This window comes from Cervus elaphus, chromosome 16 (genome assembly GCF_910594005.1).
Source record: "Cervus elaphus chromosome 16, mCerEla1.1, whole genome shotgun sequence".
Lineage (NCBI taxonomy): Eukaryota > Metazoa > Chordata > Mammalia > Artiodactyla > Cervidae > Cervus > Cervus elaphus.
In genome coordinates this window covers 41,974,230-41,999,401 of record NC_057830.1, presented here as the reverse complement: position 1 = coordinate 41,999,401, position 25,172 = coordinate 41,974,230, and the positions used below count along the sequence as shown (strand labels likewise).

The following is a 25,172-nucleotide window of genomic DNA, read 5'->3' as shown; positions in this document are numbered from 1 at the left end:
AGTCCCGGAGGGGGGTCGGTCACCTCCAGCTGGAGGCCCTCTTCATCTCTTACCGGGCCTGGAGCGTTGCCCTGAGTGGCGCAGGCCGGCGGTGCATCTCAGGCCGAGAAGCTCTGCGCAGCCAAAGCACCGCAGCAGTCGGTGGTCACCGGCCCGTCAGCACGCTGGCCGGGCAAGGAGGCGGAGGCACGGCCCCCCGCGTTGGGATTTGTGGGTGTCAGGGCTGCTTCTGCGCCAGCGTCTGAGCCTGGAGTGGGTGGAGGAGCCGGGCAGGCGGACCGCAGACACCCAGCCGGCCCTCCCCAACCCAGTCCCCGCCCCGGTCCCTTGAAGGAGGGTGAGTTTCGGGGGTCAGCAGGCTCAGCTGTCTGTGAAGTGGGGCTCAGGGCCCGTGACCAGAACGCCTCCCCTGTCCCCGGGAGGATGGGGCTACACCAGAGAGGACGGCTGCAGCCTCTAGGGGGCTCTCGGGAGAGTAGCCCCGGGCCCCCAGCGGGCGCGGGCCAGGTGGCAGCGCCCGGGCCGGGCTGCGCGGAGGAGGCGGCCTCCCCGGCCAGGGGCGGCGGCTGGGGCGGCGGCAGGGGCGGCCCTGGGATCACATGGGTGGAGGCAGGTCCCGGAGTCCCGGGCGGGCTCTCCCCAGAGTCAGGCAGACGGCGGCGGCGGCAGCGGCGGGAGCGGGAGCGGCGGCTTCTCTTCGCCTCCCTCCTTCCCTTCCCTTCGCTCTCGGGCCTTGCCGCCCAGCCCGACAGGTGAGCGGGAGCCAGGTGAGCGCGCCCACCTGTGCTCGGGGCGCATGGCCGGCGTCCTCCCCGGCCCCGGCGCCTTGGCTGTTCTGTGCGCCCGCGGCTGCCTGGGCGCCCGAACCTCTCCTCTGCGCACGGCCGCTCCCCGCAGCCTCGCCTGCTGTCGGTTCCCCGCCTGGAGCTGGTCTTTCCCCTCCCGGGCGCTCCTACTTCAGCCCCCAGGCGCACCGGTACTTTGGTCTCAGAGCTTAGAAGGCGCCTGAACTGGGCGAGCCGGGCCGACGGGCTGGGCAGTTCTTCGCTGCCCCCGGCGGGGAGTCCACTGACCAGCTCAAAGGTCTGGGAATCCGAGGCATTTGCGAGCCGCCAGCGCCGACCTGGGGCCTGCGGGAGGGACAGAGAGATTGGGGCCGGGCAAAAGGGGAAGCCGAAGGGTGGAGAAGTGGGCAGACAAGCTCGCTTGCCCGGGCACCCTTTCCCCAGTCTCCTAAACGCAGGAAGTGGTCCCAGCGTGCTTGATAGAGGGGCAGCACTTGTAGTCCGTGGGTCTCCCCAAGGGCAGCCCCAGGGTGGGTGCGGGGTAGGGTGGTGGCCCAGCCTGGCATTACAGCTTCCTGCCTGGGTTGGCTCCTGACTCCAGAACGAGAGGGTCAGGAAATCCTACAAGGGCCTGGTCTACAGGGACACTCCCTTGCCCAGTGGAGGGGCCCTGGATGGGAGTCCGGTGGCCCCAGCTCGGTGGCAGCATCCGTCAGCTCGCCCTGCTGGTCAGCGCCCTGGGGTGGGTGTGCCCAGCTAGGCAGATGAGCCTGTCCTTCTTGCAAGAGCGGCTGGGAGGGCAGCAGGCCATTGGGAGAGGTGGGAAGCCTTGTCTTGCCACTCGAACCACATTCCCAGGGGCACAGCAGGCAGCTGGGAGGCCCCCTCTGAGAACCCCAGCCACCCGCGCCCCCGGCCAGCTACTTGAAAGCCTGCGGAGGTGCCACCCCTTTCTGTTCCCTGAGTGCTGTCCTCCCCCAGAGCGGGGAGGAAGTACCTTGTGCAGTCGGGTTTGGGGACCGGAAGCCAGCACTAGGGGCACTTAGTGTTGAGAGTGGAGGAGGGGAGAGGAAGTGCTGACCTCCACCACCTGCCAGCCCTGCCCGCCCGCCTGCTCTCAGCAAGCCCCGGTGTCTAGCACCCCGACAGCCTGCCTCCAGGGAGCCGCTCTGCTGAAGACAGACGCTAAGGGGGAACTCAGAGTCCCCACTTGCCGGGTGGGGGGAAGGGGAACTGAGGCCTTGGCAGAGGTTAGTCACTTCCTCCACCCCCTCCCCCCGCCCCAGCCCCTAACTGGCTGCTCCGGGGACCTGTCACACACCCCCGCCTCCACTTTACAGCATCCCCCTGGGGAGCTGAGGGGCCGGCTCCATCTCCCCATCCTTTCTGCCTCAGGTATGGCACTGACAGTGGATGTGGTGGGGCCGGCGCCCTGGGGCTTCCGAATCTCTGGGGGCAGGGACTTCCACACGCCTATCGTGGTGACCAAGGTAAGTGCTGGTCCAGGAGATGGGGAGGTACCCCCAAAGTCAGGGTTTCTTCCCTGTCTGTCCAGTCCTCACAGACACCTTTCTCTTGCTTTTGTTCTGGAGTCAAGGCCTGTTCCTGAGATTGTTGGCCAGGGCAGAGCTGGGACCAGGTTGCCATGAGGATGTGGTGGCCACTTCTAGGGAGTGAAAGGGAGCTGGGCCCAGTGCAGGGCCTACTCTTTCTCCTTGGTCACCGACCCCATACCTACTGGCAGCCACTTTGGTAGTTAGTAGGAGAGGCGCCCTGAGCTCTTGGTGATTCTCCCCTGACCCAGCCAGGAAGTGTTCATGCAGGAGGCCTGGGCAGGCAGCACCTGCGTGATTTGGTTTGCACAAGCAGGGCTCTTTTCAAGCACGGTTACTGAAATTCTGCCATTGCATATTCTTTGGGAGGCCCCGTTAGAATCCCAGTGCTGGGGTCAAGGATGGGGGGCTGCTACTCCAGCTTCTGGACCCCTCCAGGAAGGGATAAGCTGATTAACTGAGTGGACACTGGTGGGCAGGGAGAGTGATGTTAAAGGGAGATATGCAGGCCAGCCTGGTGCAGGTCAGCTTCTGTGTTTCTTGGGCTGGACAAGGACATTTCCTTTCCTCATTCCCACCTGAGTGTCACCTGAGACGACTTGATCCTCATCCCCTCCAGGTAACTGAGCGGGGCAAGGCCGAGGCTGCTGACCTCCGGCCTGGAGACATTATTGTGTCCATCAACGGCGAGACTGCAAAGGACATGCTTCATGCTGAGGCCCAGAGCAAGATTCGCCAGAGCCCCTCACCCCTGAGGCTGCAGCTGGACCGGTAGGCCCTCCACTTCCACTGGGCCTGCCAGTATCGCTCTGCCTTCTGCCAGCCCGCTGCACAATGACTGCCCTTACCCCCTACCCTGGCTCCAGTCTGGCCTCCCTGGGCCGCTATGGCTCATCCGCGGGAAGGTCTGGGACTCTGGGGCTGCAGCAGGATAGCTGAGGGGTGTCCCTGTGCCCAACTGGGTGTAGAGTCAGAGGTTGGGCAGGCTGGCATCAGCCACCTGGATGCCCGGGTTTGACTGGTTCCCAGTGTGTGGGGTACAGGGCGTGGGCATGAAGTGGGTTGAAGAGGAGGAAGGTGTGCCTGAGGCTGGGTCCCCAGGGTCCCTGCCTTCAAGAGCCTCTGTTCTGATCTTGGGATGGTGAGGGGTTTGGGGTCTCCCTCTCCATAGAACCCCCCCTGTGGCTCCCCATTTCCTCTCTGGACCCTGTTGGGGAAGGCAGATTCCCAGGCTCCTGGGCCCTCAGCCTGGAACCCTGGGCTGGGTTGGGGGGTGGACAGGTGGCTTCCTGGGGTGGAGCATCCCAGTGAGTCAGAGGGCAGGAATGCTGGGAGATCCCCCTGCCAGGAGAGCCCTCTGGGCGGGTCTTGAACCTGAGTCAGGTACCTCCTGTACCTCTGCCAACGCCTCCACCACCAGCTTCCCTCGGGGCCGGGGCTCCATGCCCTCTCCCCGCCCCTGCCGCCCCTCCAGTGCTGTGGATGCTGGCTCCTGGGACCTCTCATGACCCCAGCCCCTTCAGGGCCTACATTGTGGCCACTTCTGGCTCCTGAGTGTTTACAGGAGTGGGGCCTGGAGGAGGAGGATAGAGAATGGGTCATGGCATCTGGGAGGGGACCACAATCCACAAGAAGCTGCAGAGTGGGGTGGGGGAGGGGTGGGGAGCTGCTGACACCATCACTTCCTCTCGCATCCTTCTTGGGTGGGACCAGCCCCATCAGAGAGGTGGTACCCCCAGGCCTCCTCCAGCTCCACGTGGGGGCAGGTCCAGACTCCCTGCCTCTTCTTTCTTTTGCTCAAACCCCTCCTAACCTCTCCCAACACCCCAGCCCCAGGAGACCTCTCAGGCACTCAGAAGCCCCAGGCAGGAAGTGGTGCTCTGGGCGGGGCCAGAGCCCAAGCTCCCCTCACTCAGGCGCTAAACTCTCCCCCGGGAAAGAGCCGAGGCTGTGGCTGGCATGGAGTGTGGGGACTGAGGTTCCTATCGACCTCGCTGGAAGTGGTCAGACCTCCAGGATTGGTGTAGTGGGACATGGTGGGCCCATCCTTCACCCTCAGCAGCTCCCAGCCCTCCAGTCACCTGCTGTTCAAGGCTCCAGTCAGAGTCCCCTGGAGGGGAGTCCCTGGGGAGCTGAGGCTGGGGGTTGGGGGTGCCTTGGTAATTGGCAGGGGAGCTGGGCTGTCTTGTTCTTTAGGTCCTTCAGCTCCCTGCCTGGCAGGAAGCGGGGCTGGCTCCACCCTCTGTTTTATGGGGGGAAGCCTGCAGAAGGGGCAGAGAAGTGATCCTTTCAAAGGCTGAGCTGGCAGGGGACAGGCCTCTGGAGAAAAGGGGGCAGGGGCCCAGCCATTGCTGGCCTTTAGGAATTTTGGCAACCCTCTCTCTCTCTGGTCTTAAGTTTCTCCAGGGGTGAAAGATAAAGGATTATTTATATATAGTCAGCTGTCCCCTGCCAAACTGATCTACAAACTGATGCTGACCAGTGACCCAGTTTGGGTGAAATGTTCCCCCACCACCCCCAAAAAAGAGAAAAGGAAAAACAAAGGCAAGGCAGAGGGAGGGGTGATATTGTGAGGAGTTTTTAAAAAAATTTGAATTTATTGAACCTTTTGCTGAAACGATGTCCCTTCTACTTTATAGTGCTGAATTGTCCTTTGTTGTAAGAAATGATGGTGGTCGTTGATGATAGTTACTTGTGAATTTGGTAAAGTTGAGATTTAGCTACCCGATGTCTGAATGTTCTGTACATTTTCCTAATCTTGAGATTAGGGACAGTGTGGGGACAGCTGGAATCTACAGACCCTACCAGCTTAGTGGAGGTGCCAGGACCCCGGTGACACTCACCTCCCTCTGTCTTCTCTTCAGGCCCCAGGCTGCCTCTCCCGGGCAGACCAACGGGGAAAGCTCCCCGGAAGTGCTGGCCACTCGCTTCCAGGTAGGACGATGCCTCCTGCTGGGAGCCCCACACCCTGAAGTGATGGGGGCCCCTCCCTTGCTCCTCTCGGCCCTGCTGTTCCAGGCCCCTCTCTCCATAGAGCTCCAGGAGGACACACACTGACAGCCAGGCCTCCCTCAGCCCCCAGCCATGCAGCCCCTTCTTCAGCCTGCCCCCGACCAGCCCCCAGGCACCCGCTGGAGAGGTGGTGACCAGCCACAGGTGAGCGCGGCGGGCGGGCACCGTGTCCACAGAGTCTCCGAAGCTGAGTTTAGGGAGCCCCGGGGGTCACCTCTGTTTCCTTAGGGCAGCCTGGTGGAGAGGACCCAGGCACCCACTGTCCATTTCCCCATTTCAGTTTCCAGAGCCTGGCACACTCCCTGGAACCTGCTTCTGCTGACCACTTGTACTACGGGGGCCGTGCTGGAAGCCGACAGGTGAGGATACCTGATTGGTAGTGTGGTACCTGTAGGGCCGCAGGTGGCTGGCCCCACCTGGGCAGTCGGCACTGAGGTCTCCTAGCAATGGGTGGGTTCCTCTCCGGAGCTAGGAGGCCAGCGCTCTGGTGAGGGTGACAGTCTTTGTGCTGACTAGACCCAGGTGGCCTTCTACATCTTGCATTCCTACTCGCTGCCACCTCCTCCTTGCTGATGGCTTCCTCCCTTCTCCAGTGTTTCTCTTGGTCTGGGACCGAAATAGTTTTGCTGCTGTTGTTGGGATGATTCCCTTTGGCTCTGGCTGCATCTCCTGAACACATTCCTCCCTATTCCAAGCCCCATGCCCGCCCCCAACTCCCATCCCCCATCCCCCCTCTTCCTCCTCTGACTCAGCCCCCAAGAACCACCAGAGAACCACCAGCCGGACTGTGATTCCGACTCAAGTTGCATTTGGCTTATTCTCTGTTTTCTCCCCCCTCCCCAGCTCTTTACTCCTGGTCCCACTGTCTGACAGACAGGACCCCCCAGTCCTGTCTAGTAGTAGACCCCCACTGTAGTGACAGCCCACCCCCCCACCCTTGGTGGTATTTCTCCTCTCCAGGGGCAGGGGTGGGGAGGTGAGGAGTGAGGCGGCCAAGAGTCCTGGCCACAACTGCTGGGGGCAGAGTTTGTGGGGGCAGGTCCAGCCTTTGGGGTGAAGGGGATGAGGCCCAGCTGCTGGAATCCTACCTCGAGTTGATTCTGCATTCCAAAAAGCAGAGCCTTTGGAGATGGCTGGGGGAGGGTGCTAGAAACTGGGGGCTCTGGAGAAGGACAGAACAGGGTCTTTTGGAGGCTTTGTAGCAGGGGCTCCCTGGTGACCCACTATGGGGCCGGCCCAGTGGCCTGCCACGCAACGTGGGCACAGAGATGTATATATTCAATGAGACACCATCTTTAAGGAATTTCAAACGTAATTGTAGAGATAAGAGAGACATGCAAAGCAACTTTGGAACAATTAAGCACAGAACAGTATGGTCTTAATTATAAAAGCAGGAGGCGCTCTGGGAGGGGACAGCTGAGTGTGGGCTGGGGTGGCCTGAGAAGGCTTTGTCAGGAATTTTGCTGGATGTCAGAGGTAGATTTCGGATTAGAGATGATGAGCTGGGGAGATGGGAACGCAGCTGTAGGAGCAAGACCTGGCATGTCTGGGCCTGGGGCCTCCTCCACAGAGATACGGGCCGGGACCAGCTAGGGATGAGCTTGGTCCACCCTGGCCTCCTTCTTCCCGGTGTCTGCAACCAGGGCAAAGGGGAGAGGCGGATGAGATGGGGGGCGGCTTTCAAAGTGGCGGCAGCAGCACCTTGGAACTTGTTAGAAATGCAGGTTCTCAAGCTGCAGGCTCACCCCTGGATCAGACAGGGGTGAGGGCCTGGGTGGGCTGGGGCCACCCATCTGAGTTCTCAGGAACCCTCAGGGATCTGATGCACACACAGCTTTGAGGACCACCCGTGTGGTGTGAAGAGGAGCCCTGGGCGGGGTGGCAGGGAGGCCTGGGTTAGTCTCACCTCTGCTGTGTCACTTTGGACAAGGCCCCCTTCCTCCATTCTCTGGGCCTCAGAGTTGGGCCTGAGGCTCTGAATTCCCTTCTTTGATCCTGAGGACTCTTGTCATTCCTTCAACAAATATTTGTGGAGCAGCTGATATGGTCAGGCACCCTTCTAGGCTCTAGGGATACATTGGTGGAAAAGCAGAAATTCCTAACCCCGTGAAACTTGCATTCTGGTCTACGACAACGAGGCTGTGGTCAGACGGGGTGGAGTCACCAGACACATAGCTCCCTCTTGGGAATCACCCATGCACTTAAGCACCTTAAAAGCTCTGAAAAGTCCTGTGAGAAAGATGCTTAATTTTATTAATTTCCTTAACTTGCTTAACTGCAGAATTTCTCCTGGGGTTCCCCATTATCCACTCCCCCCACCCCCGCCCTGCCACTCAGTTATTAACATCTTCTGCAACACATTTTGAGAAGGATTGGCTAGTGACAACTCTTGATGAGCAGATAAACAGCTTTGGAGATGAAAGGTTGGTTTGGTAAAGGCAAGTGTCACCTATAGGTGCCTCGGCGGGGAGGAGGGAGGGAGGGAAGGGAGGGGAAAGGTGAAGCTGCTCCAAGTTAGGGAGTTGGCCTTCTTAGGCTTGCCAGGTGGCTCAGCTATAAAAGTACTGGCCTGCAACGCAGGAGACACAGGAGACGTGGGTTCGATCCCTGGGTCAGAAAGATCCCCTGGAGAAGGAAATGGCAACCCACTCCAGTATTCTTGCCTGGGAAATCCCATGGACAGAGGAGCCCGGTGGGCTGCAGCCCATGGGGTCAGAAGAGTTGGACACGACTTAGTGACTAAACCACCACCACCTTGGGGATGAGGTGGTCTGGCAGGTAGAAGGGGGCAGAAGTGACTATAGATGAGGTGCCACTGTCCCAGGCTGCAGGGGCAGCCTTGCCTCTGGCTCCTGAGCTGGCTGAGGCATCACTGGGCTCAGGAAGGAGGACATTACCAGTCCTCATGGTGCCCTTTGGAAACCAGAAGTTGCCCCGTTCTCAACAGGCACACTCTTGGGTGACCAGATATGAAGTAAAAACAGCCCCTGTCTCGCTGGCTGGCATGAGGACATGGCCCAAGAAGGGACCCAGGGTGGGTTTCAGCTCTCTCTCCCTGCTGGCTGGTGCCCCCATGCAGGGCACACGCTGGCCTGTCTGGGGCAGCAAGATGAGCGTTGTTCCTGAGTACCTGGTGCTGGCTGTCCTTCCTAAGGGAACGGTCTCACCATCTGTCAGTTGACTGCATGGCACCAGCCGGGCACCCAGGAGCCCAGCAAGGAGTCCTTGCCCATCCTCCCACTCCCTGAGTGACTTGGACCAGCCAATTTCCTTTCTGACCCTTAATCTCCTTACTGTAGAAGCTGAGGAACAGAAGAATGTAGGCTGGTGCAGGGTATGGTCATGCAGTTTTTCCACTTGACACCATACTTCAGCCCCAACTTTTTAAAATAAAAGTATTTAATTTGGCCACGCTGGGTCTTAGTTGCAGCACGCAGGAATTTCTATCTTTGTTGCAGCATGCAGACTCTTAGTTGTGGCATGTGGGATCTAGTTCCCTGACTAGGGATCAAACCTGGGCCCCTTGTTTTGGAAGCTTGGAGTCTTAGACACTGGAACACCAGGGAAGTCCCACCCCTGACTTTGAATTTTAAAGTCGCAAGTGTTTGGCTTTCCGGGAAACTGTGCCCTCAGCCTGGCCTTGGCGAGCCTAATTGTCTCTGAGGCTCTCCTCTCCTTTGGGGATGGCTCCAGAGAGAGTGCAAGGTGCAGGCCAAAAAGCAGAGCAACGGGGAGGCTGCAGGCAGATTTCCAGGTAGAGAGCAGGTGTGAGAGGCCCAGAGGGAGGCACACGCCAAGCAGGGGACGCTGCTGTGAGCCCCAAACAGGCCTGGCTCCTCAAGGCTCCATGGGGCAGGACCAGACTTCCCAGGGCAGCGGGGAGAGGCTGGTGAGCCCAGACCCTGGTGTTATCAGAGGAGAGATCTCCCCCAGCGTGTGGGGGAGATGGGACTTTTGTGTGGCCCCAACTCTGACACCAAGAAGGGTCTTGGCCCTTTATGTTTCTTTTCCCTCACTGTAAAAGGGTCAGCTTACTTTCTCTCTGCTTGTCTGCCTGCCCCAGCGCCAGTGCGCAACATCTTTGCAAACACAATGCGTGAGACGGCAGAGGAGCCGGCACGCTGGCCGCACGTGCTCGTCTTCATTCTGTCCCATGCCTGCTCCCCCTGGGGTGGCAGCTCACCCGTCCAGAGCAGGGGCAGCTGCTGGCGGGTGCTGGTGCCTGGGCTCTGCGGGCAGCAGGGGCAGCCTGCTGGGCAGCGAGGGCTGGGGGCCCCCTGGTGTTGGCCTGGGGAACAGCGGAGCGTGGCCGCTCGGATGGGTGTGCTGGCCCAGGGCCCACTGCTGACTCCTCCCTGGTGCCTGTCCTTCCCACAGGCCGGCCTCAGCCCTGCTGGCGACTCGGCCGTGCTGGTGCTGCCGCCACCGCCCTCCCCAGGTCGCCGTTCCTCCAGCCCCAGGCTCAGGTACCACTGGGGTCTGGAGGGAGGGGTGGGATCTGGGAGGGTCTGTCAGGTTTCCCGGAGAAGGGTGGGGGGGTCCCAGCTCTCTAAGCCCAGTTGGCTTCCCTTTGACCCCCGGAATCCTTTATCCCACCCCGGGACACTCTTCCTCTGCCCTCCTGCTCCTCCTGACCCCCGGGCACGGGCCCCTCACTCCTGGCTGGTTCCCTCCATCCCCGCAGTGCGGCCTCAGAAGGGGAAAGCCACGTCCTCAGAGAGGACTCAGAAGTCTTCAAGATGCTGCAGGAAAACCGCGAGGCACGCCTGGCCCCCCGGCAGTCCAGCTCCTTCCGGCTCCTGCAGGAAGCCCTAGAAGCTGAGGAGAGAGGTGAGCCCCTGGGGCCTCGGCAGGAGAAGGACATTCCCCCAGGACACGCTGAACCGCCGACCAGATGTGTTAAGAAGTTAGCATTTAAATCAGTATTTTTAAGGCTCTGACTTATAGAAGCCACTGTCCCTGAACTTTGGGAGCCTCTGGTCTAGTAGGGGTTACTGGGGTGCACCCAAAGGTGCTGGCTAGGTTCAAGGAAGCGCCCAGGGAACCATAAACGTAGGTGGTGGGCCTGGGGTCTCCAAGGACGACTTCATGGAGGAAGAAGGGTTTGACTTGGCCCTTGAAGAAAGATCAAGTCTTTCACAAACGGCCTTAAGATGGTGGCCGGGAGCCGTGTGGAATGTGGAGGTGTGAGCCAGAGGGTTTTCGGGTGGGACCGAGAGGATTCTGGCTGCATGGGGGGGTGCTGTGGAGGCTAAGTCCTGGCTATGAAGCCTTGCATCCAGGCTGAGGAGTGTCCCAACCCAGGAGGGCGGGGTTAAATAGTGCCAGACGATAATGAGGGGCCGAGGGAGGCAACAGGCTCCTGCCAGCGGGTCGGTTGTTAATTCATCAGACGTTTACTCACTCATCCAGTGGACCAGCCCTGAGCTATGTGGCAACTGAAGGTGGTCAGGACCCACCTCTGCTCCTGAGGAACCCCGTGCAGACTGGCTGCATTCTGCGGAGTGGATGTGTGTGTGTGTGTCTGTGTGTGATGGGGGGGCGGGGCACTGCCTCCTTCCAGGGGAGAGATGAAGAGGGCCTGGCCTCGGCAGTGGGGGACATCCCCATCAGGGGGACAAATGATGGGACTGTCAGAAGTATTTGATCGGCAGAATCACTAGTGCCTGGTGAAAGAGGAAATGTTAGTCACTCAGTCGTGTCTGACTCTTTGCGACCCCATGGACTGTAGCCCGCCAGGTTCCTCTGTCCATGGGATTGTCCAGGCAGGAATACTGGAAGGGTACCTGGTAGCTGGTTCCAAGTCTGACGTTTTGCTCCTGGAGGTGTTCACAGAGGGAAAGGAGACAGGGTAAGAAGGTTTGGAGAAAAGCGCATCCATGACCACCCCAAGGCCTCAGCATGCCCTGGGCACAGCGAGAGACAGGGTGGAGAGGTGTGGGCAGTGCAGACAATGGCGACTTCAGCCCTGAAGTCTTGGCATCCTCAGCTGTACGCAGGGGCCATACCTGCCAGGGAACATCTGTGCTTCATCTTCACGTTGTTCCAAGGCTCAGACACCATAATGCACATGCGAGCCCTTTGAAAACTGCACTGAGGTGGCATGGTGTGTGTTATTATCTGTTATTACCATGTCTCTTAATGTCATCATGGCTGGATCAGCAGAGAGGAACCGCCTGCTTGGTGTGATGTGTCAGATGCTGCTCAGGCTGCCTTAGCTTGGGTAGCTCAGCCTTGAACCTGCTCCCTGCCCTTGACCAGCCTCAGCCAAGGGTCTGGCCTGATCATCTCCTTCCTCCATGACCCCCGCTCATACCCAGGGTTACATTGAGGTCCACTTGTGCCTTTGACAACGAGTCTCTTTGGAGCTAGTGCTGGTGGAGGTGGAGTGAACATCAAAAATACAGCCTGGGGACTTCCCTGGTGGTCCTGTGGTTAAGACTCTGCCTTTCCATGCAGGAGGTCACGTGTTCAGTCCCTGGTTGGGAGACTAAGATCCCACATGCCTTGTGGCCAAAAAAAGAGAAAAAAAAAAAAAATACAGCCTGCTGCTGCTGCTGCGGACAAGCTCTGATGTGTCTGTCTGTCCTCCCCCCGTCCAGGTGGAACACCTGCCTACCTGCCTAGCTCACTGAGTCCGCAGTCCTCCCTGCCCACCTCCAGGGCTCTGGCCACCCCACCCAAGCTCCACACGTGTGAGAAGTGCAACACCAGCATCGCGTGAGTGTTGGCGGCCTGGGGGGCAGGACACACCCTGTGGATGGGGAGGGCAGGGCCCAGATGCTCTGCGTGAACCCACTAGCCAGAGGCCCAGGGGGCAGCGCTGCCACCGGGGACTTGTGATGGCTCAGGGTCGTCTCAGCCTTCTTGGGTGCGCGCACTGGCTGTTTCCTGCTGTCTCTCCTCTTGCTCCATTGCTTTCCCTGCCTCCCTGGAGGAGCAAGAAATGCTACTGGTTTTGATTTCTCTCCAATCGTCATCTCGCTGCCTCTGGAGATCTGCTCCGCCTCCTCCTGGAAAATCTTGCTCTTGCTCTCTCCTTCCTGCTCTTAGGCTGCCTTTTCCAGAGGTAGGTGCATTTTTTCTCAGTGGGTGGTGTGATAATGTAGCCCAGAGAAAACATTCTCTGGAAAATTGAACCTTGGCCATCCCACCTTCCTGGTAAATTCTTCCATGCTCAGCGTTGATGGTCAGATCATTCTAGGCAAGTCCCTGGCCTCCATGTTTCATCTGCAGAATAGGAGACTGCCCACCCCTGCTGTGCATGCCTGAAGAAGGGGGTTCTATGCCTTGGTTCTCAAAGAGCTGCCGCTGGGCCCCTGCGGGATTTCAGCCGGCACACCTAGAATTTTCCCTTCAGGAGGTCCCCAGCCCCAGGATTTGCATCTCCAATTCATCCCCTGGTGACACGATGCTGTGGGTCTTGGCACTTGGGACGGCACTTGGAGAATCACTCTTCTGTTAACAATCCCGAAGATTCAGGATGGTGCTTGTCTGCCTTTGTGTGGGGGAGGAATGCCTTTAAAATTGGCGTCCTTTGGGTGTGGGCTGGGGTTTCCTTGAGGCTTGAGGAGTCAAGTGTTTGAGATTTTGGGACCTTCCGGGGAACCAGGCTCCCTGAGAATGGGAATGGTGGCATCGTGCCAGGCACTCCTGTCCCTCCCTGCAGGCTAATGGCTGTCCCCTCCCTGTCCCCGCAGGAACCAGGCCGTCCGCATCCAGGAGGGGCGCTACCGCCACGCTGGCTGCTACAGCTGCGCTGACTGTGGGCTGAACCTGAAGATGCGAGGGCACTTCTGGGTGGGGGACGAGCTGTACTGCGAGAAGCATGCCCGCCAGCGCTACTCTGCGCCCCCCGCCCTCAATCCCCAGGCCTGAGCTCTCAGCCCACGCTCCGCTCTGTGGGCACCTCCACGCCAGGCCCGTGCCAATAGCACGTTGGCCTGGAAAGGCGATGGGGGGGCGGGGTGAAGCCAGAGGCTGGGACCTGCCTGTGCTGCGGGTGAGGGCAGTCCACCTTCCCAGGCCTCTGCTGGATACTGTTGCATCCTCTTGATGGACAGGCTCTGCATCAAAGCCCCAAGTGGGTGCTGCATTGGACATCTTTCTGCACTGGGGATTAAGCAGGTTGGGACATGGATATAAGTGTCTAGAAGGAGAGAGGTGGGCCAAAGGCTACAGGTATTCACTGTGTAAAGTTTTCAACATGAGCACTAAAAATACATACTGTACAAGAACAAAATAAAGTAGGGGCTCCTCTCTTTTCTCCTCCCCTGCCCCACCCCCTGGAAATGAGCTTCCCCTGATCCTAGGTGGACAGTCTCTCTTTTTTTTTAATTTAAATTTTTTTTTTTTTAAATTTTGCACTGGGTCTTCACTGCAATGTGTGGGCTTTCTGGAGTTGCACTGTGAGGGCTTTCCTTGTGACACACAGGCTCTAGGCATGCAGGCTCAGTAGTTGCGTGTTGGCTTAGAAACCCTGTGGTGTGTGGGATCTTAGTTCCCTGACCAGGGATCAAACCCACATACCCTGTGCTGGAATGCAGCTTCTTAATCACCTCGCCCCTAGGGGCACCCCTGGAGAGTATTCATATATAACAATTTTTTGCCCTCTTATTTCCCCCCTCCCTCAAACCCCACTCCTGCCAGATGCTTCGCTATGTGCCATTCCCTACTGAAGAGACTGGCTCCTTTGAGTGGATGGTCATGCTCTCCCTGGACCATTTTGTAAAGATGCCTGTTTTATTGGGATGATCCCTGGGAGAGCAATAAGTGTCTCACTGGGAGCCTGGAGAGGGGTGAGGGTGACAGACTGCTGGTAGCAAACAGGAGGCAGGCCCTGTAACCGCTTCTGCCCGGGCCCGTCTCAGTAAGACAGCATCTTCCTCTGCCAGCCCTGCTTGGGCTGGCGCTCTGCCCCGTGCTCTGCTTGGTATGGATGCTGCCAGCCCTCCTGACTTACCCAGAGGAGCTGGGGAGGCAAGTGAGGAGACAACATCTAAAGCTGTGGTCCCCAACCTTTTTGGTGCCATGGATTGATTTTATGGAAGAAAAGTTTTCCATGGACTGGGGCGGAGAGGGGGATGGTTTCGGGATGATTCAAGCGTTTTTCATTTACTGCGCACTTTATTTCTGTCTTGTGGCAATTTCAGGATATTCCGCCTTGACTTTAGGGCTAGGGTTCATGCTCCTATGAGAATCTAATGCCTCAGCTGATGACAGGAGGTGGAGCTCAGGTGGTAATGGGGGGGTTGAGGAATGGCTGTAAATACAGATGCTTTGCTCACTGGGCCTCCTACTCACCTCCTGCTATGCAGCCTGGTTCCTAACAGGGCACGGACTGGTACTGGTCTAAGGCCAGAGGGTTAAGGACCCCTGATCTAAAGAACTTTGTGTACTTGCCCAAGGCTGTCTGCACCCATTTGAGAAAGATCATCCTCAGGAGTAACCTTGGACAGGGCTGTGAGTTAGCTCTGCCCGGGAGGGACAACCCAGCAGTCCCCAGCCAGGGTTGGTCTGCCCACCTCTCCCCTGGGAGCCCCAGCTGCTTCACAGGTGGTAGGTTGGAAAGCTGGTGCTAGGCGTGCCTGCCCTGGGGGTATGTTTGAATCAGACAGGGGGCGGTGGTCCTCTGCCAGATTTTTGGCTTGATTCACCCATCACTTCTGGTCCTAATCCCAGAGGACATTTTAGAAAGGTGCATGGGTGCTGCCGGGGTGCAGCACCTACCTTATCGCCCAGTCAGTCTGGAGAGAAAAGATAAAAGCTGGAGGGTGCTTTGGTGCTATGTGAATGGAATCTTGGCAGACACTGCGTGTGTTGCCTCCTCAGGCACCTTGATATAATTTATGCCTTGCTATAACTGTCTCACTTTTTGCTTGAATGGCTGCCTTTATTTTTATAGGAAAGATCAAACCAGTTGTGGCTCAGGAGTCGTCAGGCCCCAACAATCTGGTCCCAAGTGGGACAGGGTCCTTGGCGCCGCCTAGTGTCAGGTGTAGCCCTCGGCAGGGAGAATGCTCACAAAAGGGGATTGATTGACTCCGCTGTAAATTCCTGGGTCCTGGCGCAGTGGGAATACCGGAAGAGCACTTTTGTGGGTTTCCTAAAGATATATAATCAAGCGGCAGCAACAGAGTTGACATGGTGAATAGTGCTATATGGTAGTGAGTGGGAAGAGCGTATGTGAAGGGCAGCACTCTGAGAGCTCAGAGCCAGGGCCATCGCTGTCAGAGGAACAGGACTCAGACAGATGGAGGAGAGACATGCAGATCGAGGGAGTTAGTGCAACGGGCGTGCTCAGGTTAGGGGAGAGGCTGAAGGCGATACTGAGACAAGATCGGAAAGGAAGATGGGAGCCTTGAATGCCCCAAGATATGGTTTGAATTTCACCTTGAAGCTCTGCGGACAGTAAAAAAAATTCAGCAGGGAAGTGACAGGTTGGAAAACGGTGCACTGGAGTCTTAATATGGTCAGATCCCCACGTGTAACAAACCATGCTGGGCTGGCATTGCTCTAAGGAACGGAGAACAAATGAGGTGTGGAGGCCCATGTGAAATGGGTAGGCCAGTGAGTTGTTGAAGGCCTTTCAAAGGCTGGACAGGTTTTAACTAATAGCAGTGTAGTGTCAGTCACTCAGTCGTGTCTGACTCTCTGTGACCCTGTGGACTGTAGCCTGCCAGGCTCCTCTGTCCATGGGATTCTCCAGGGAAGAAGACTGGAGTGGATTGCCATTCCCCTAATTGTGGCAGGCAGCTCTCCTCCCCAGGGCCCAAGGGATTCAGCATCAGAGTTCTTTGCAGCCACCAGCCAGCCCGAGCCTGGGGAGGACTTCTTTGGAAGACAGTTATTAGTCAATCCTGGTTGCCAGAGGAGAAGGTGGGGGGCAGCCTTTGGTCTCTGCCCAGCTGTGAGCATCTACCTGCCTTGACCCAGACAAGCTGGGGGGGGGGGGCGGGGCACGGGCCACCACCCAAGCAGGCAGCTGCTATTTGTCCAGCTTGGTGCCCTCTTTACTTTCTTCTGTGTTTGGAGAATGACTTCAGCAATGATGACAGATTCAAGTTACAAATGACCCGAGAGAGCATCTGATACAGCCCCCTTCTACTGGCGATGAGAAAATGACCTTCCCAAAGTGACTCTGTGAGATAATTCTCAGGTGCTTTAATGTCAATCCTCACCATTCTGAAATAGGTACTGTTTTCATCCGAGTTGTATCAGTGAAGAAACTGAGGATAGGGAGGATAAGTCGCTGGTTCAAGAACTCCTGGCAGTAAGGGCAGGGAGCTGAGGAGGAGCCAGGAGCCTGACTCCTGGGTTCCTGGCTTGCCCTGGGCTGCTCTTGTCCTCCACCAAAGGCAGCTTTCCAGGCCACGGGGGAGGTCACCGAAGCTTCCAGCCATCTCTAGTCTGCCAGAAGCTGCCCTGGGCTCTTGGCTTTGCCCTTCCTCCCACAGGGCCTAGCTGTTAGGAAACGTGCTTCCTGAAGCTGGGACTTCCCCACGGAGGGAGGGGGGCTGAGGGATGCCTCTGCTGGGGCCAACATGTGTCTCAGGGACTCATGGCAGCTACTCACCCCTGAGGTGGGCAGCAAGGGCACGCCCCTCCCATCTCTTCCAGCATCATTGAAAGAGAGACCATTCTTCTCTGGTAGAAGGTAGGGGGAAGGAGGGACAGCCTTCTGGGTGGTGAAGGCCTGGCCCAGCTCTGGCAGGCGCTTGCTACAGTCAGGGCAGTAAAAGGCAGATGGGAAGGCAGCATGTGGCCCCCCACTGTGGGGGATCCCAACCACCTTGAAGGTTCTGGCATATCTACATGGGGAGGAGGGAGTGGCCTGGAGGAGAGTGTGCCTGGTGTGTGTGTGTGTGTGTGGTTTGAGCCCACACAGAGCCCTGTGCTGAGACACTACATTCCTGGCCAGCCTGGCTTCCTGCTCCAGATACATTCCTGCCCCAGAGTCACCACAGAGACTGCCTGGAATCTGGGCCCACATTCTCGAAATTCAGGACAAAATCTGGCAAAGGTTCCCTCCCTTTACCTCCCCATCCTCTGACTCAGGAAAGGGGAAGCCCCCTGACTGGCCAGCCCTCCCTCCGCACCTCCCCCCCCCCCACCTCCCCTGGGAGGCTTGGTGCATGATACACCGGGCTGTTGGATTTGTCCTGTCCCCAGACCCAGGTTTCTCTGTCTGTACCTGGGAAAGAGCCATGGGGGTGGTTTCCAGGAGGACAGGGCCACCAGCGGGCAACCCAGAGAACCCGGATAGCAGGGAAGGGCGTGGCCTGAAAATCAAGGTGGCAAGAGTAAATTTGGGCTCTCGTTGTTCCGGGGGTGTGTGTGTGTGGCGGGGGGAGTGGAGGGCATGGGGCTTTGCTGCAGGCCTGTTTCCCCGTCTTATACAGTTGGAATCATGCAGTTTTTGACTCCTGACCGATCCTGCAGGGGCTGTAGGAGGAAGGGTAGGAGGAATCAGGGGGTGGGCAGGCTGTCTTCTCCCTCCCAGATAATTACCACTTGCAACCAGCGCCTCCAGCTCCAGCCCGTCCCCCTCCCTACCCCCAGAGGCTCAGGTGCAAGCTTGCACGTCCGCCAGCTCCCTTATCTCCCTCCAGGGAATTTGGGTCCTGCTGGGATTTTTCCAGCCCCGGTGACCTTCCTCAGGAGACCGAGGTTTCCTTAGAGGCCATCTGGTCACCAGACTGTCTCAGCTTTCGTGGCTGCCGGCGCTCCCAGACTCCCCCTTTTCGGAAAAGGGTGGTGCAGTTCCATGGACTCAAAGCCTGGGGCTGAGGCCTGGTGAGCCTCTACACTCCCAGACCTCAGGGCTGCCCTCCGGCCCTCGTTTCACTTTCTTGACCCTGAACCACACCCTCGCCCCCGCCGGATTCAGCTCTAGCCCAGGATCCAAGGCGCCCTGCAGTTGTTGGAAAGGATTTCTCTGTGGCGAGAATCCCTTCCACCTCTGGTCGCGCCAGGTTTCAGAGTGGCTAAGTGACTTTCCCGAAGGCGCACAACTGGGCGCTCGCGGACGCGGGCGTCCTGGCCGGCTATCTTTCCACCCCCTGCACGTGCTGATCCATTTCCTTACGCGCTCGCGTCCGGTCGCCGCCCCCCGCCTCTCCTGGCTTCATTTCGGCCGCAGGAAGACAGACTCGGCTTGGGAACTGTGGGCGGGGTGACCCCACGCCACGAACGAGACCCCGGCCCCCGCCAGGGTCCCCACTCTTCGGCTAGGCCGGCTGGGCAAGGGAGCCAGGGGCCCGCCTCCTACCCCTGCCCCCTGCCCCCGCCGACACCGGGTCGGGGGCCCACGCCCCGCCTTCGCGGCCCTTCTCATCTCGCTCGCACACCTGCGCACCCCGCCCCGCCCCGCCTCTCCCCGATGCGGGTTGGGAGTGTCCCGGGGCCGCGCCCTGCCGGGTCCGGACGCGCAAGCCTATCCGCCCGCCCGACAGCGGCTCCGCGACGGCGGCGGTGATAGCTCGCTCCTGCTGCAGCGGCCACGGCCCGGGCGCCGCGTTGGGGCCGGATTGGGGCCATGCTGGGCCGCCGGCGCCTCTTCGCCGTGGAGCCGCTGGGCGGCCGGGGTGAGTCGCCCACCTCGGGGCGGGCCCGGACCTTTGGCCTGGAGCCGACCCTCGTGCCCTGGCCCCTGTCTGCGCTCCCCGCCCCACCGGCAGAGCCCGCACCACCTGGCGCAGCCCGCCCGACCTCGGTGCGCCCTCCTCGCCGCCCCCTCCTTGCCGCCTCCCTTAGGAAGGGCGGGGGTATCGCGTCCGCACGTTGGAGACCCTTTCACCTTCTGGCGTTAAACCGATCGTCACCTCCACCCCATTTTCCCCGGGTCCGCTTACCTTTATTTCGTGGTCACGATCCTCCTTCTCCCAGCCCCTGCCCCAGCCGGCGGTCGCGAAAAGCCCTCATCTCTGCGGCGGCAGACCTCTTTCCAAAGGAGCCGCGCACGGGTAGACTTGCTGGTGAACTTTCTTGCCCAGAGGGGCCTGGTTTGGCAGCCAGGTGCGGCAAGGCCGGAGAAGGCCGGCCTCCGTCCCCTCCAACCTCCAATTCTGTATCTTTACGATCGGACACCTAGGCTTGGCACAGACAAGGAGAGCTGTAGGGAGGATAGTGATTGGGCGACCACGCTGCTTCTCCTTCTACCATTTGGGTTCCCTTTCCTCAGTTCAAATTTGTTTCAATTCTCCCAAATTTTCTGCTTCTCACTTATAAGAAAAAAAGTCTAAAATGATTATGGCTATTGTGATTTTTGGTACCTTTTCCCTTCAGGACTTCCAGGATGGACTTTCTCTTGCATCCTGATGCCAGTTTAGACCCCGCCTTCCCTCTGTGCGTCCTTCCCCCCTCCCTGAGGCGGGGGGCACAGTCACGCTCCCCCTTCGGGAGCAGTTGAAGAGGCTGCAGTCCCCCAGTGATAGCTCAGAGGTCTTAGGCTGACCTCAGGGGCCAGAGCGCAAGGGCTTCCTGGAAGCAAGTGACCACCCCTCGAAGGAAGATATCATTAACAATTGCTTTTGTAAAAGGGACCCCCATCCTAACCCAATCTCCCAGACGGATGGAGAGATATCTGGACGTGGCTGTGGTCCGCCGGTCTCCTGTCACCTCTGACCCAGGACACTCCTCCCCGGGGAACGCCACAAGTTGCAGGAATGTTGGTGCAGCCGGCCCAGCCTGATGACCGACTCTCCTTGCAGATGGGGTTGGCGAGGACCTGACACATGGTTGTGTAGTGCCTGGAGTCATGAGCACCTACAGACAGATCCCAGATGTGGCTCCAGTTTGCTCATCGGACTCCTGGAAGGGGCAAGACGCGCTGAGAGATCCCCAGGGGCACGTGCCACTTCTCAAACTGGCCTCCCAGGACTCAGGAGTGGAGATGGCGGTTGGGGACAGCTCCCCGGCCACCTCACCCGGCTTTTCTCAAGACTCTCTGAACTTTGAGCCCCTGGGGAGCGCTGAGTCCCTGGCCCTTGGCGCCCTGGAGCCTCCTGCCCCCCTAAGCCGGCTTCTAGCCAGCCGTAAGTTGGAGCAGGTGCTGGAGCGCTCCCGCCGGTTCTCCGTTCCCCCCGCCAGCTTGTCACAGCGCTGCCACTCCCCAGAGCTGCCGCCTGGCTGTGAAATGCCCCATTCTGAAGCAAGGGGACAGGAGGCCACCGAGGCAGAGAGTGATCCAGAGGATGGCCTGGAACAAGCAGAGGTGGTAAGTGCCAACTCTCAAGGGTGGGATGGAGATGGACTCCCCCTGACCTCCCCCACACCCCCGCCCCAACCTTGTTCTCCCTGGAACTCTCTCAGGCGGGTATCGTGTGTGTGTGTGTGTGTGTGTGTGTGTGTGTGTGTGTGTGTGTGTGTGACTCAATCATGTCCAACTCTTGGCGACCCCTGTGAACTGCAGGAGGAGACAACCCTGGCACCTGCAGCTTGCCAGGCTCCTCTGTCCCTGGAATTCTCCAGGCATGAATACTGGAGTGGATTGCCATTCCCTTTTCCAGGGGATCTTCCCAACCCAGGGATCAAACCTGAGTCTCCCACGTTTCAGGGAGACTTTTTACCATCTGAGCCACCAGGGAAGCCGGGGCAGGGCATTCCTTGCCTCTAATTGATGGGTTGGATGGGACGTCTCACCTCACCCCCCACCCCCAGCTGTGTCGAGATGGGCAGGGCTTGGGGCCTACCTGGTGGTGACCAGCTGGGTGTGTGTTCCTCCTCTTACTTATTCTGCCTCCATCTACTGGCCTGTTGGGTGGGAGTCTGGCTGGGTTTAGAAGTCTCCCTGATCTCACTGTGTCCCACAGGTGGAGGGCTTAGGGCCTGAAGCCTGCCCCGGCCTTCCAGGGCAGGGTCTTCGCTATCTGGAACACCTGTGCCTGGTGCTGGAGCAGGTGGCAAATTTACAGCGGCTCTGTCTGCAGCTTCAGACTCAGAGCGGCCCTGGGGTGAGTGAGCTGTGGGTGGGCAGGCCGGCTGGTGGGCAGGTGAGTGGGGGAGGCAGAGGATCGTGGGACCTCTGAAACCAGGACTCCCTTCAGAACAGCCTCAGCCCTCTAGCCAGGCCCAGAGAGCCCGTCTCTCCTGTACACAGGATCCTGAAGAGGAGGAGGAGACAACCCTGGCGCCTTTACCTCTGCCTTCTGACGCCCCAGACAGTGAGGTGCACGGGCCATGGGAACGGCTCAGCCAGACAGAGGAGACAGGTGAGCGCCAACTGCATCTCCCTCTGCATCGTGCCCGCCCAGGGCCCCACAGGCAGACCGCCTGAGCTCTGGGCTTGATGAGTGCCTTGCTGTTCCTTGCCTGGGGTAACCGGATTATCTTTCTGAAGGAGCAAAAACAGCTTCACCCCCAAAGGTAGGGGCACCCAGTGCCAGCCCTCCCAGGCTGTCAGAGGCCCTGGCGGAGCCAGCTCACACCTTCTCATCCTCCCAGGAACACAAGGTAGGTGAGGGATATATGTGGGGCCTGGCCTGCTGCAGTGGGAAGCCTGGTGTGTGGCAGTCCATGGGGTCGCAAAGAGTCGGACACAACTGAGTGACTGAACTGATGTGTGGGGCCAGGTGACAGGATGGGATGGGGGTGGGATGGTTGGGATGTGTGGATACCCTGAAAGCTAGAATATGAGAGGATTCCTATTTGGAGCAGTTGTCCTGATTATGGTGACAACTATCTGTGGGAGCTTGGTCAGGGGTATGTTGTGAAGAGGGACCCTGGGTGACCCCCTCACCCTCTGCTCAGGGGGCTCGCTCCCACTGGAACAAAGTCAAGATGCTGCTCAACCGGATCAGGTGGGGCAGCCCTCGACCTACTGAACCTGCCACCTCTGCCGACGGTCCTGTCCCCAGTGAGTCCTGTGACCCAGCCCCCAGGTGAGTCCTGTCACCCTGCCCAGCGCAGGGCAGAAGGAGGAGCCTGATGAGCTAGGAGGCTGAGGTTGTGCTGCCAGTTGTTATTTTTGTCCCTGCAAAATTTGAGAGAGGTAGTCTTGGAGAAGGCTTCCCTGGTGGCTCAGCGGTAAAGAATCTGCCTGTGATGCAGGAGACCCGAGTTTGATACCTGGATCTGGAAGATCCCCTGGAGAAGGGGATGGCAACCCACTCCAGTATTTTTGTCTGGAGAATCCCATGGAGAGTGGAGCCTGATGGGCTACAGTTCATGGGGTCACAGAGTTGGACACAATTGAGCAACTAAATAACAAGGCTTGGAGAGGTTGCGGGAAGAAACAAAGTAGTTAAAAAGCCCCACTTATAGATGAGGAGGCTGAGAACTGGGCTGGGGAGGGAAGTCATCTTCCCGAGGCCACATGGTGAGCCAGACCAAAAGATAGGAAATCATCATGTGAACCCAGCAAGCCCTCAGCCCTCAAAGCTGAAACTTAGGTCACCTCCCTGGGTTTCCCCAGGAAAGCAAGGTAGTGCATACAGAATGCCACAGTGGGTGCTGGGGGTGAGGGTCTTCATGGAATAACTCTCCAGCGGGGCTTAGCCCCATCAATTAACATCCTTTAGGCTTTGCACAATTGTGGTCAACTCTGGGGCCATCATTACTTTTTTTTGAAGATGAAGTTTTGGCGGTGCTGGATCTTTGTTGCAGCTTGGGCTTGCTCTAGTGTGCCCCGGGGGCTGTTCTGTTGTGTGTGGGCTTCTCACTGTGCTGGCTTCTCTTTGTTGAGCACAGGCTCTGGGACACACCGGCTATAGTGGTTGGGGCGCGTGGGCTTAGTTGCCTTGCAGACTGTGTGATCTTCCCAAACCAGGGATGGAGCTCATGTCCACTACAGTAGTAGGCAGATTCCTTTTTTTTTTTTTTTTTAAAAAAACCTTTTTATTTTGTGTTGGGATGTAACTGATTATTCCATGGCTATATTGCAACCCTGGTGATTTCCCCCTTCCCAGGGCTTCCCTAGTGGCTCAGAGAGTAGAGCCTTGCTGCAATGCAGGAGACCTGGGTTCAATCCCTGGTCACAAAGATCCCCTGGAGAAGGGAATGGCAACCCACTCCAGTATTCTTGCCTGGGAAATCCCATGGACAGAGGAGTCTGGCGGGCTACAGTCCATAGGGTCGCAAAGAGTCGGACACATCTGAGTGACTACCACCTTCATTTTCATGGCCAATTAACAATGTTTTAGTAGTTTCAGGTGAATAGCAAAGGGACAGAGCCACACACATGCCTGTATCCATTCTCCCCCAATCCCCGCTCGCATCCAGGCTGCCACAGAACACTGAGGAGAGTTCCGTGTGCTGTACAGTAGGTCCTTGTTGGTTATGCATTTTGAATATAGCAGTGTGTACATGACCTTTTCAAGCTCCCTAACTATCCCTCCTCCCCATCCCCCACCCATTCCTGCCCTGAGTAGGCGGATTCTTAATCCCGGAAGTCTGCCATCATTACCTTTGTTTTTTCCCCCTAGTCTAGAGCTTCCTTCCTTTTTCCACAGGATTGCATCAGGGGGCCTCCCTGAAAGGCCTCTGGGCCATCCCCTCCAGAAGACCTTTATGCCATCATCAGTGGTTAAGAAGAAACAAGACAAAAACCTCTCTGTACATTGAGGCCTCCTGGTGCAGAGACGGGACCCCGGTGGGGCGAGTGCGGTGAGGTCTCCTCGCCGGCTGCCCTGATGCTGCTTCTGGGCACTGCTAGAAAAAGCTGTGGATGCTCTGTCTTCTCTCTGAACTCAGGCAAGGGCTGAGTCCTTCTCCTCTGAGCAGCCAAGGAGTCCTGGGTCCCTGAGAGGCCCCAAAGTGTAGCAGCTCTGGGGCTCCTCCTTGGTTGCCAAAAATCCCTGGGCTTAGGCAATGTGAACCTCACTGATTCATGGGGCATCCATGGGGCGTGTTAGGCACAGTGATCTGTCGGCACCCAGCGTGTTGCTGGGGACTGTGGGACCGTCAGTGTGGTGAATGGACTGGATCCAGCTGTCTCTCTGGAATCCTGCCCTCATGGTGAGGTAACCACAGAATGATGGACATGACCTTCACTCCTGAGTGGACAGTTACTGATCTGGAGTCCTGTCTTCTTCCTCATACTCAAGTGGGCAGCCCTAGAACAGAGAATGGCACTCTCTTGGCTGCCTCTGCCTTGAATCTTGCCTGAAGACTGCACCAGGGATGGGAGGGTCAAGTACAACACAAGGAACAGCAGAGTAATCTTCAAGGTCTATTCTCTGCTCCTTTACTGCTTACCTATATCATAGCTGAAACCAGAGGCCCAAATTAGCATTTAGACCTTGACAAAATCGCTTAACTTTTCTGAGCCACAGCTGCCCACTTAATCTCCCAAATGGTATAATGATGCCTGCCTTGCCTACCTCACAGACTTGTTCTGAGGATAAAGTGAAATTAAGCTGCCTCAAAATGCTTGGTGAATGTTAAATGAATAGGAAAGGGGGTTGGAGGGAGGCTAGACTGGAGGGATGATGGTCAGAGGATGAGGGGGAGTTGGGATTGCTAATGGGGACTAAAATGGTCAGTGATTAGTGGCAAGGCTTTGAGCGAGTCATTTGAGTCGCTCACGTATCACATCTGAGAATTAGAACACTAACACCTGACCTGCTCATTCCCCAAGAGTTGATGTGAGGGCTAAAGAAAACTACTGTGAGAATTCTTTGTAAATGTATACCTAAATATTGTGAAGGTTTATCTTACTATATCACTTGTGTTGACTGAAAAAATACACGAAACCTAAGGGACCTTTATTCTGTGGGAATTTTTAGGACTTCAAGCCTTGGAGACAGCATCTCCTCAAAGAACTCTTTCTGAGGTGAGGGGAAGAGTCAGGTTATATATAAGTTTGCAGCAGGGCACGGGGGTC

At 57.9% G+C, this 25,172-nt stretch overlaps 2 protein-coding genes across 4 annotated transcripts; both read left to right on the top strand.

Moving 5' to 3' along the window:
• Positions 1 to 408: 408 nt before the first annotated feature.
• Positions 409 to 13,596, top strand: PDLIM2 (PDZ and LIM domain 2). Its single transcript, XM_043927275.1, is given in 12 exon segments — positions 409 to 699; positions 701 to 1,047; positions 1,049 to 1,083; positions 2,181 to 2,275; positions 2,958 to 3,109; positions 5,203 to 5,272; positions 5,373 to 5,494; positions 5,631 to 5,709; positions 9,728 to 9,816; positions 10,035 to 10,180; positions 11,953 to 12,070; positions 13,051 to 13,596. Coding segments are annotated over 12 exon segments (1,707 nt in total). The 5' UTR covers positions 409 to 423; the 3' UTR covers positions 13,229 to 13,596.
• A 119-nt stretch (positions 13,597 to 13,715) lies between these two features.
• Positions 13,716 to 25,068, top strand: C16H8orf58 (chromosome 16 C8orf58 homolog). Of its 3 annotated transcripts, none has more exons than XM_043927280.1 (7): positions 13,716 to 18,936; positions 20,062 to 20,567; positions 21,163 to 21,303; positions 21,450 to 21,561; positions 21,690 to 21,802; positions 22,100 to 22,230; positions 23,800 to 25,068. In XM_043927280.1, exons 1-7 carry the CDS (start codon positions 18,888 to 18,890, stop codon positions 23,909 to 23,911), a joined length of 1,164 nt encoding a protein of 387 aa, XP_043783215.1. In that variant the 5' UTR covers positions 13,716 to 18,887; the 3' UTR covers positions 23,912 to 25,068. The 3 variants fall into 3 exon arrangements, 2 of the variants coding, with proteins under 2 accessions (XP_043783215.1, XP_043783216.1); XM_043927281.1 differs by having other exon boundaries at positions 18,927 to 19,064; XR_006345775.1 differs by lacking the exon at positions 23,800 to 25,068 and having other exon boundaries at positions 21,397 to 21,802; positions 22,100 to 22,135.
• The last annotated feature ends 104 nt before the right edge of the window (positions 25,069 to 25,172 follow it).

Excerpts from the sequence above, each read along its gene's own strand:
- C16H8orf58 (XM_043927280.1), top strand. The coding sequence starts at position 18,888 with ATGCTGGGCCGCCGGCGCCTCTTCGCCGTGGAGCCGCTGGGCGGCCGG. Across the intron at positions 21,304-21,449 it reads AGACTCAGAGCGGCCCTGGG|GATCCTGAAGAGGAGGAGGA; the intron begins GTGAGTGAGCTG and ends TCCTGTACACAG. Across the intron at positions 21,562-21,689 it reads CAGCCAGACAGAGGAGACAG|GAGCAAAAACAGCTTCACCC; the intron begins GTGAGCGCCAAC and ends ATCTTTCTGAAG.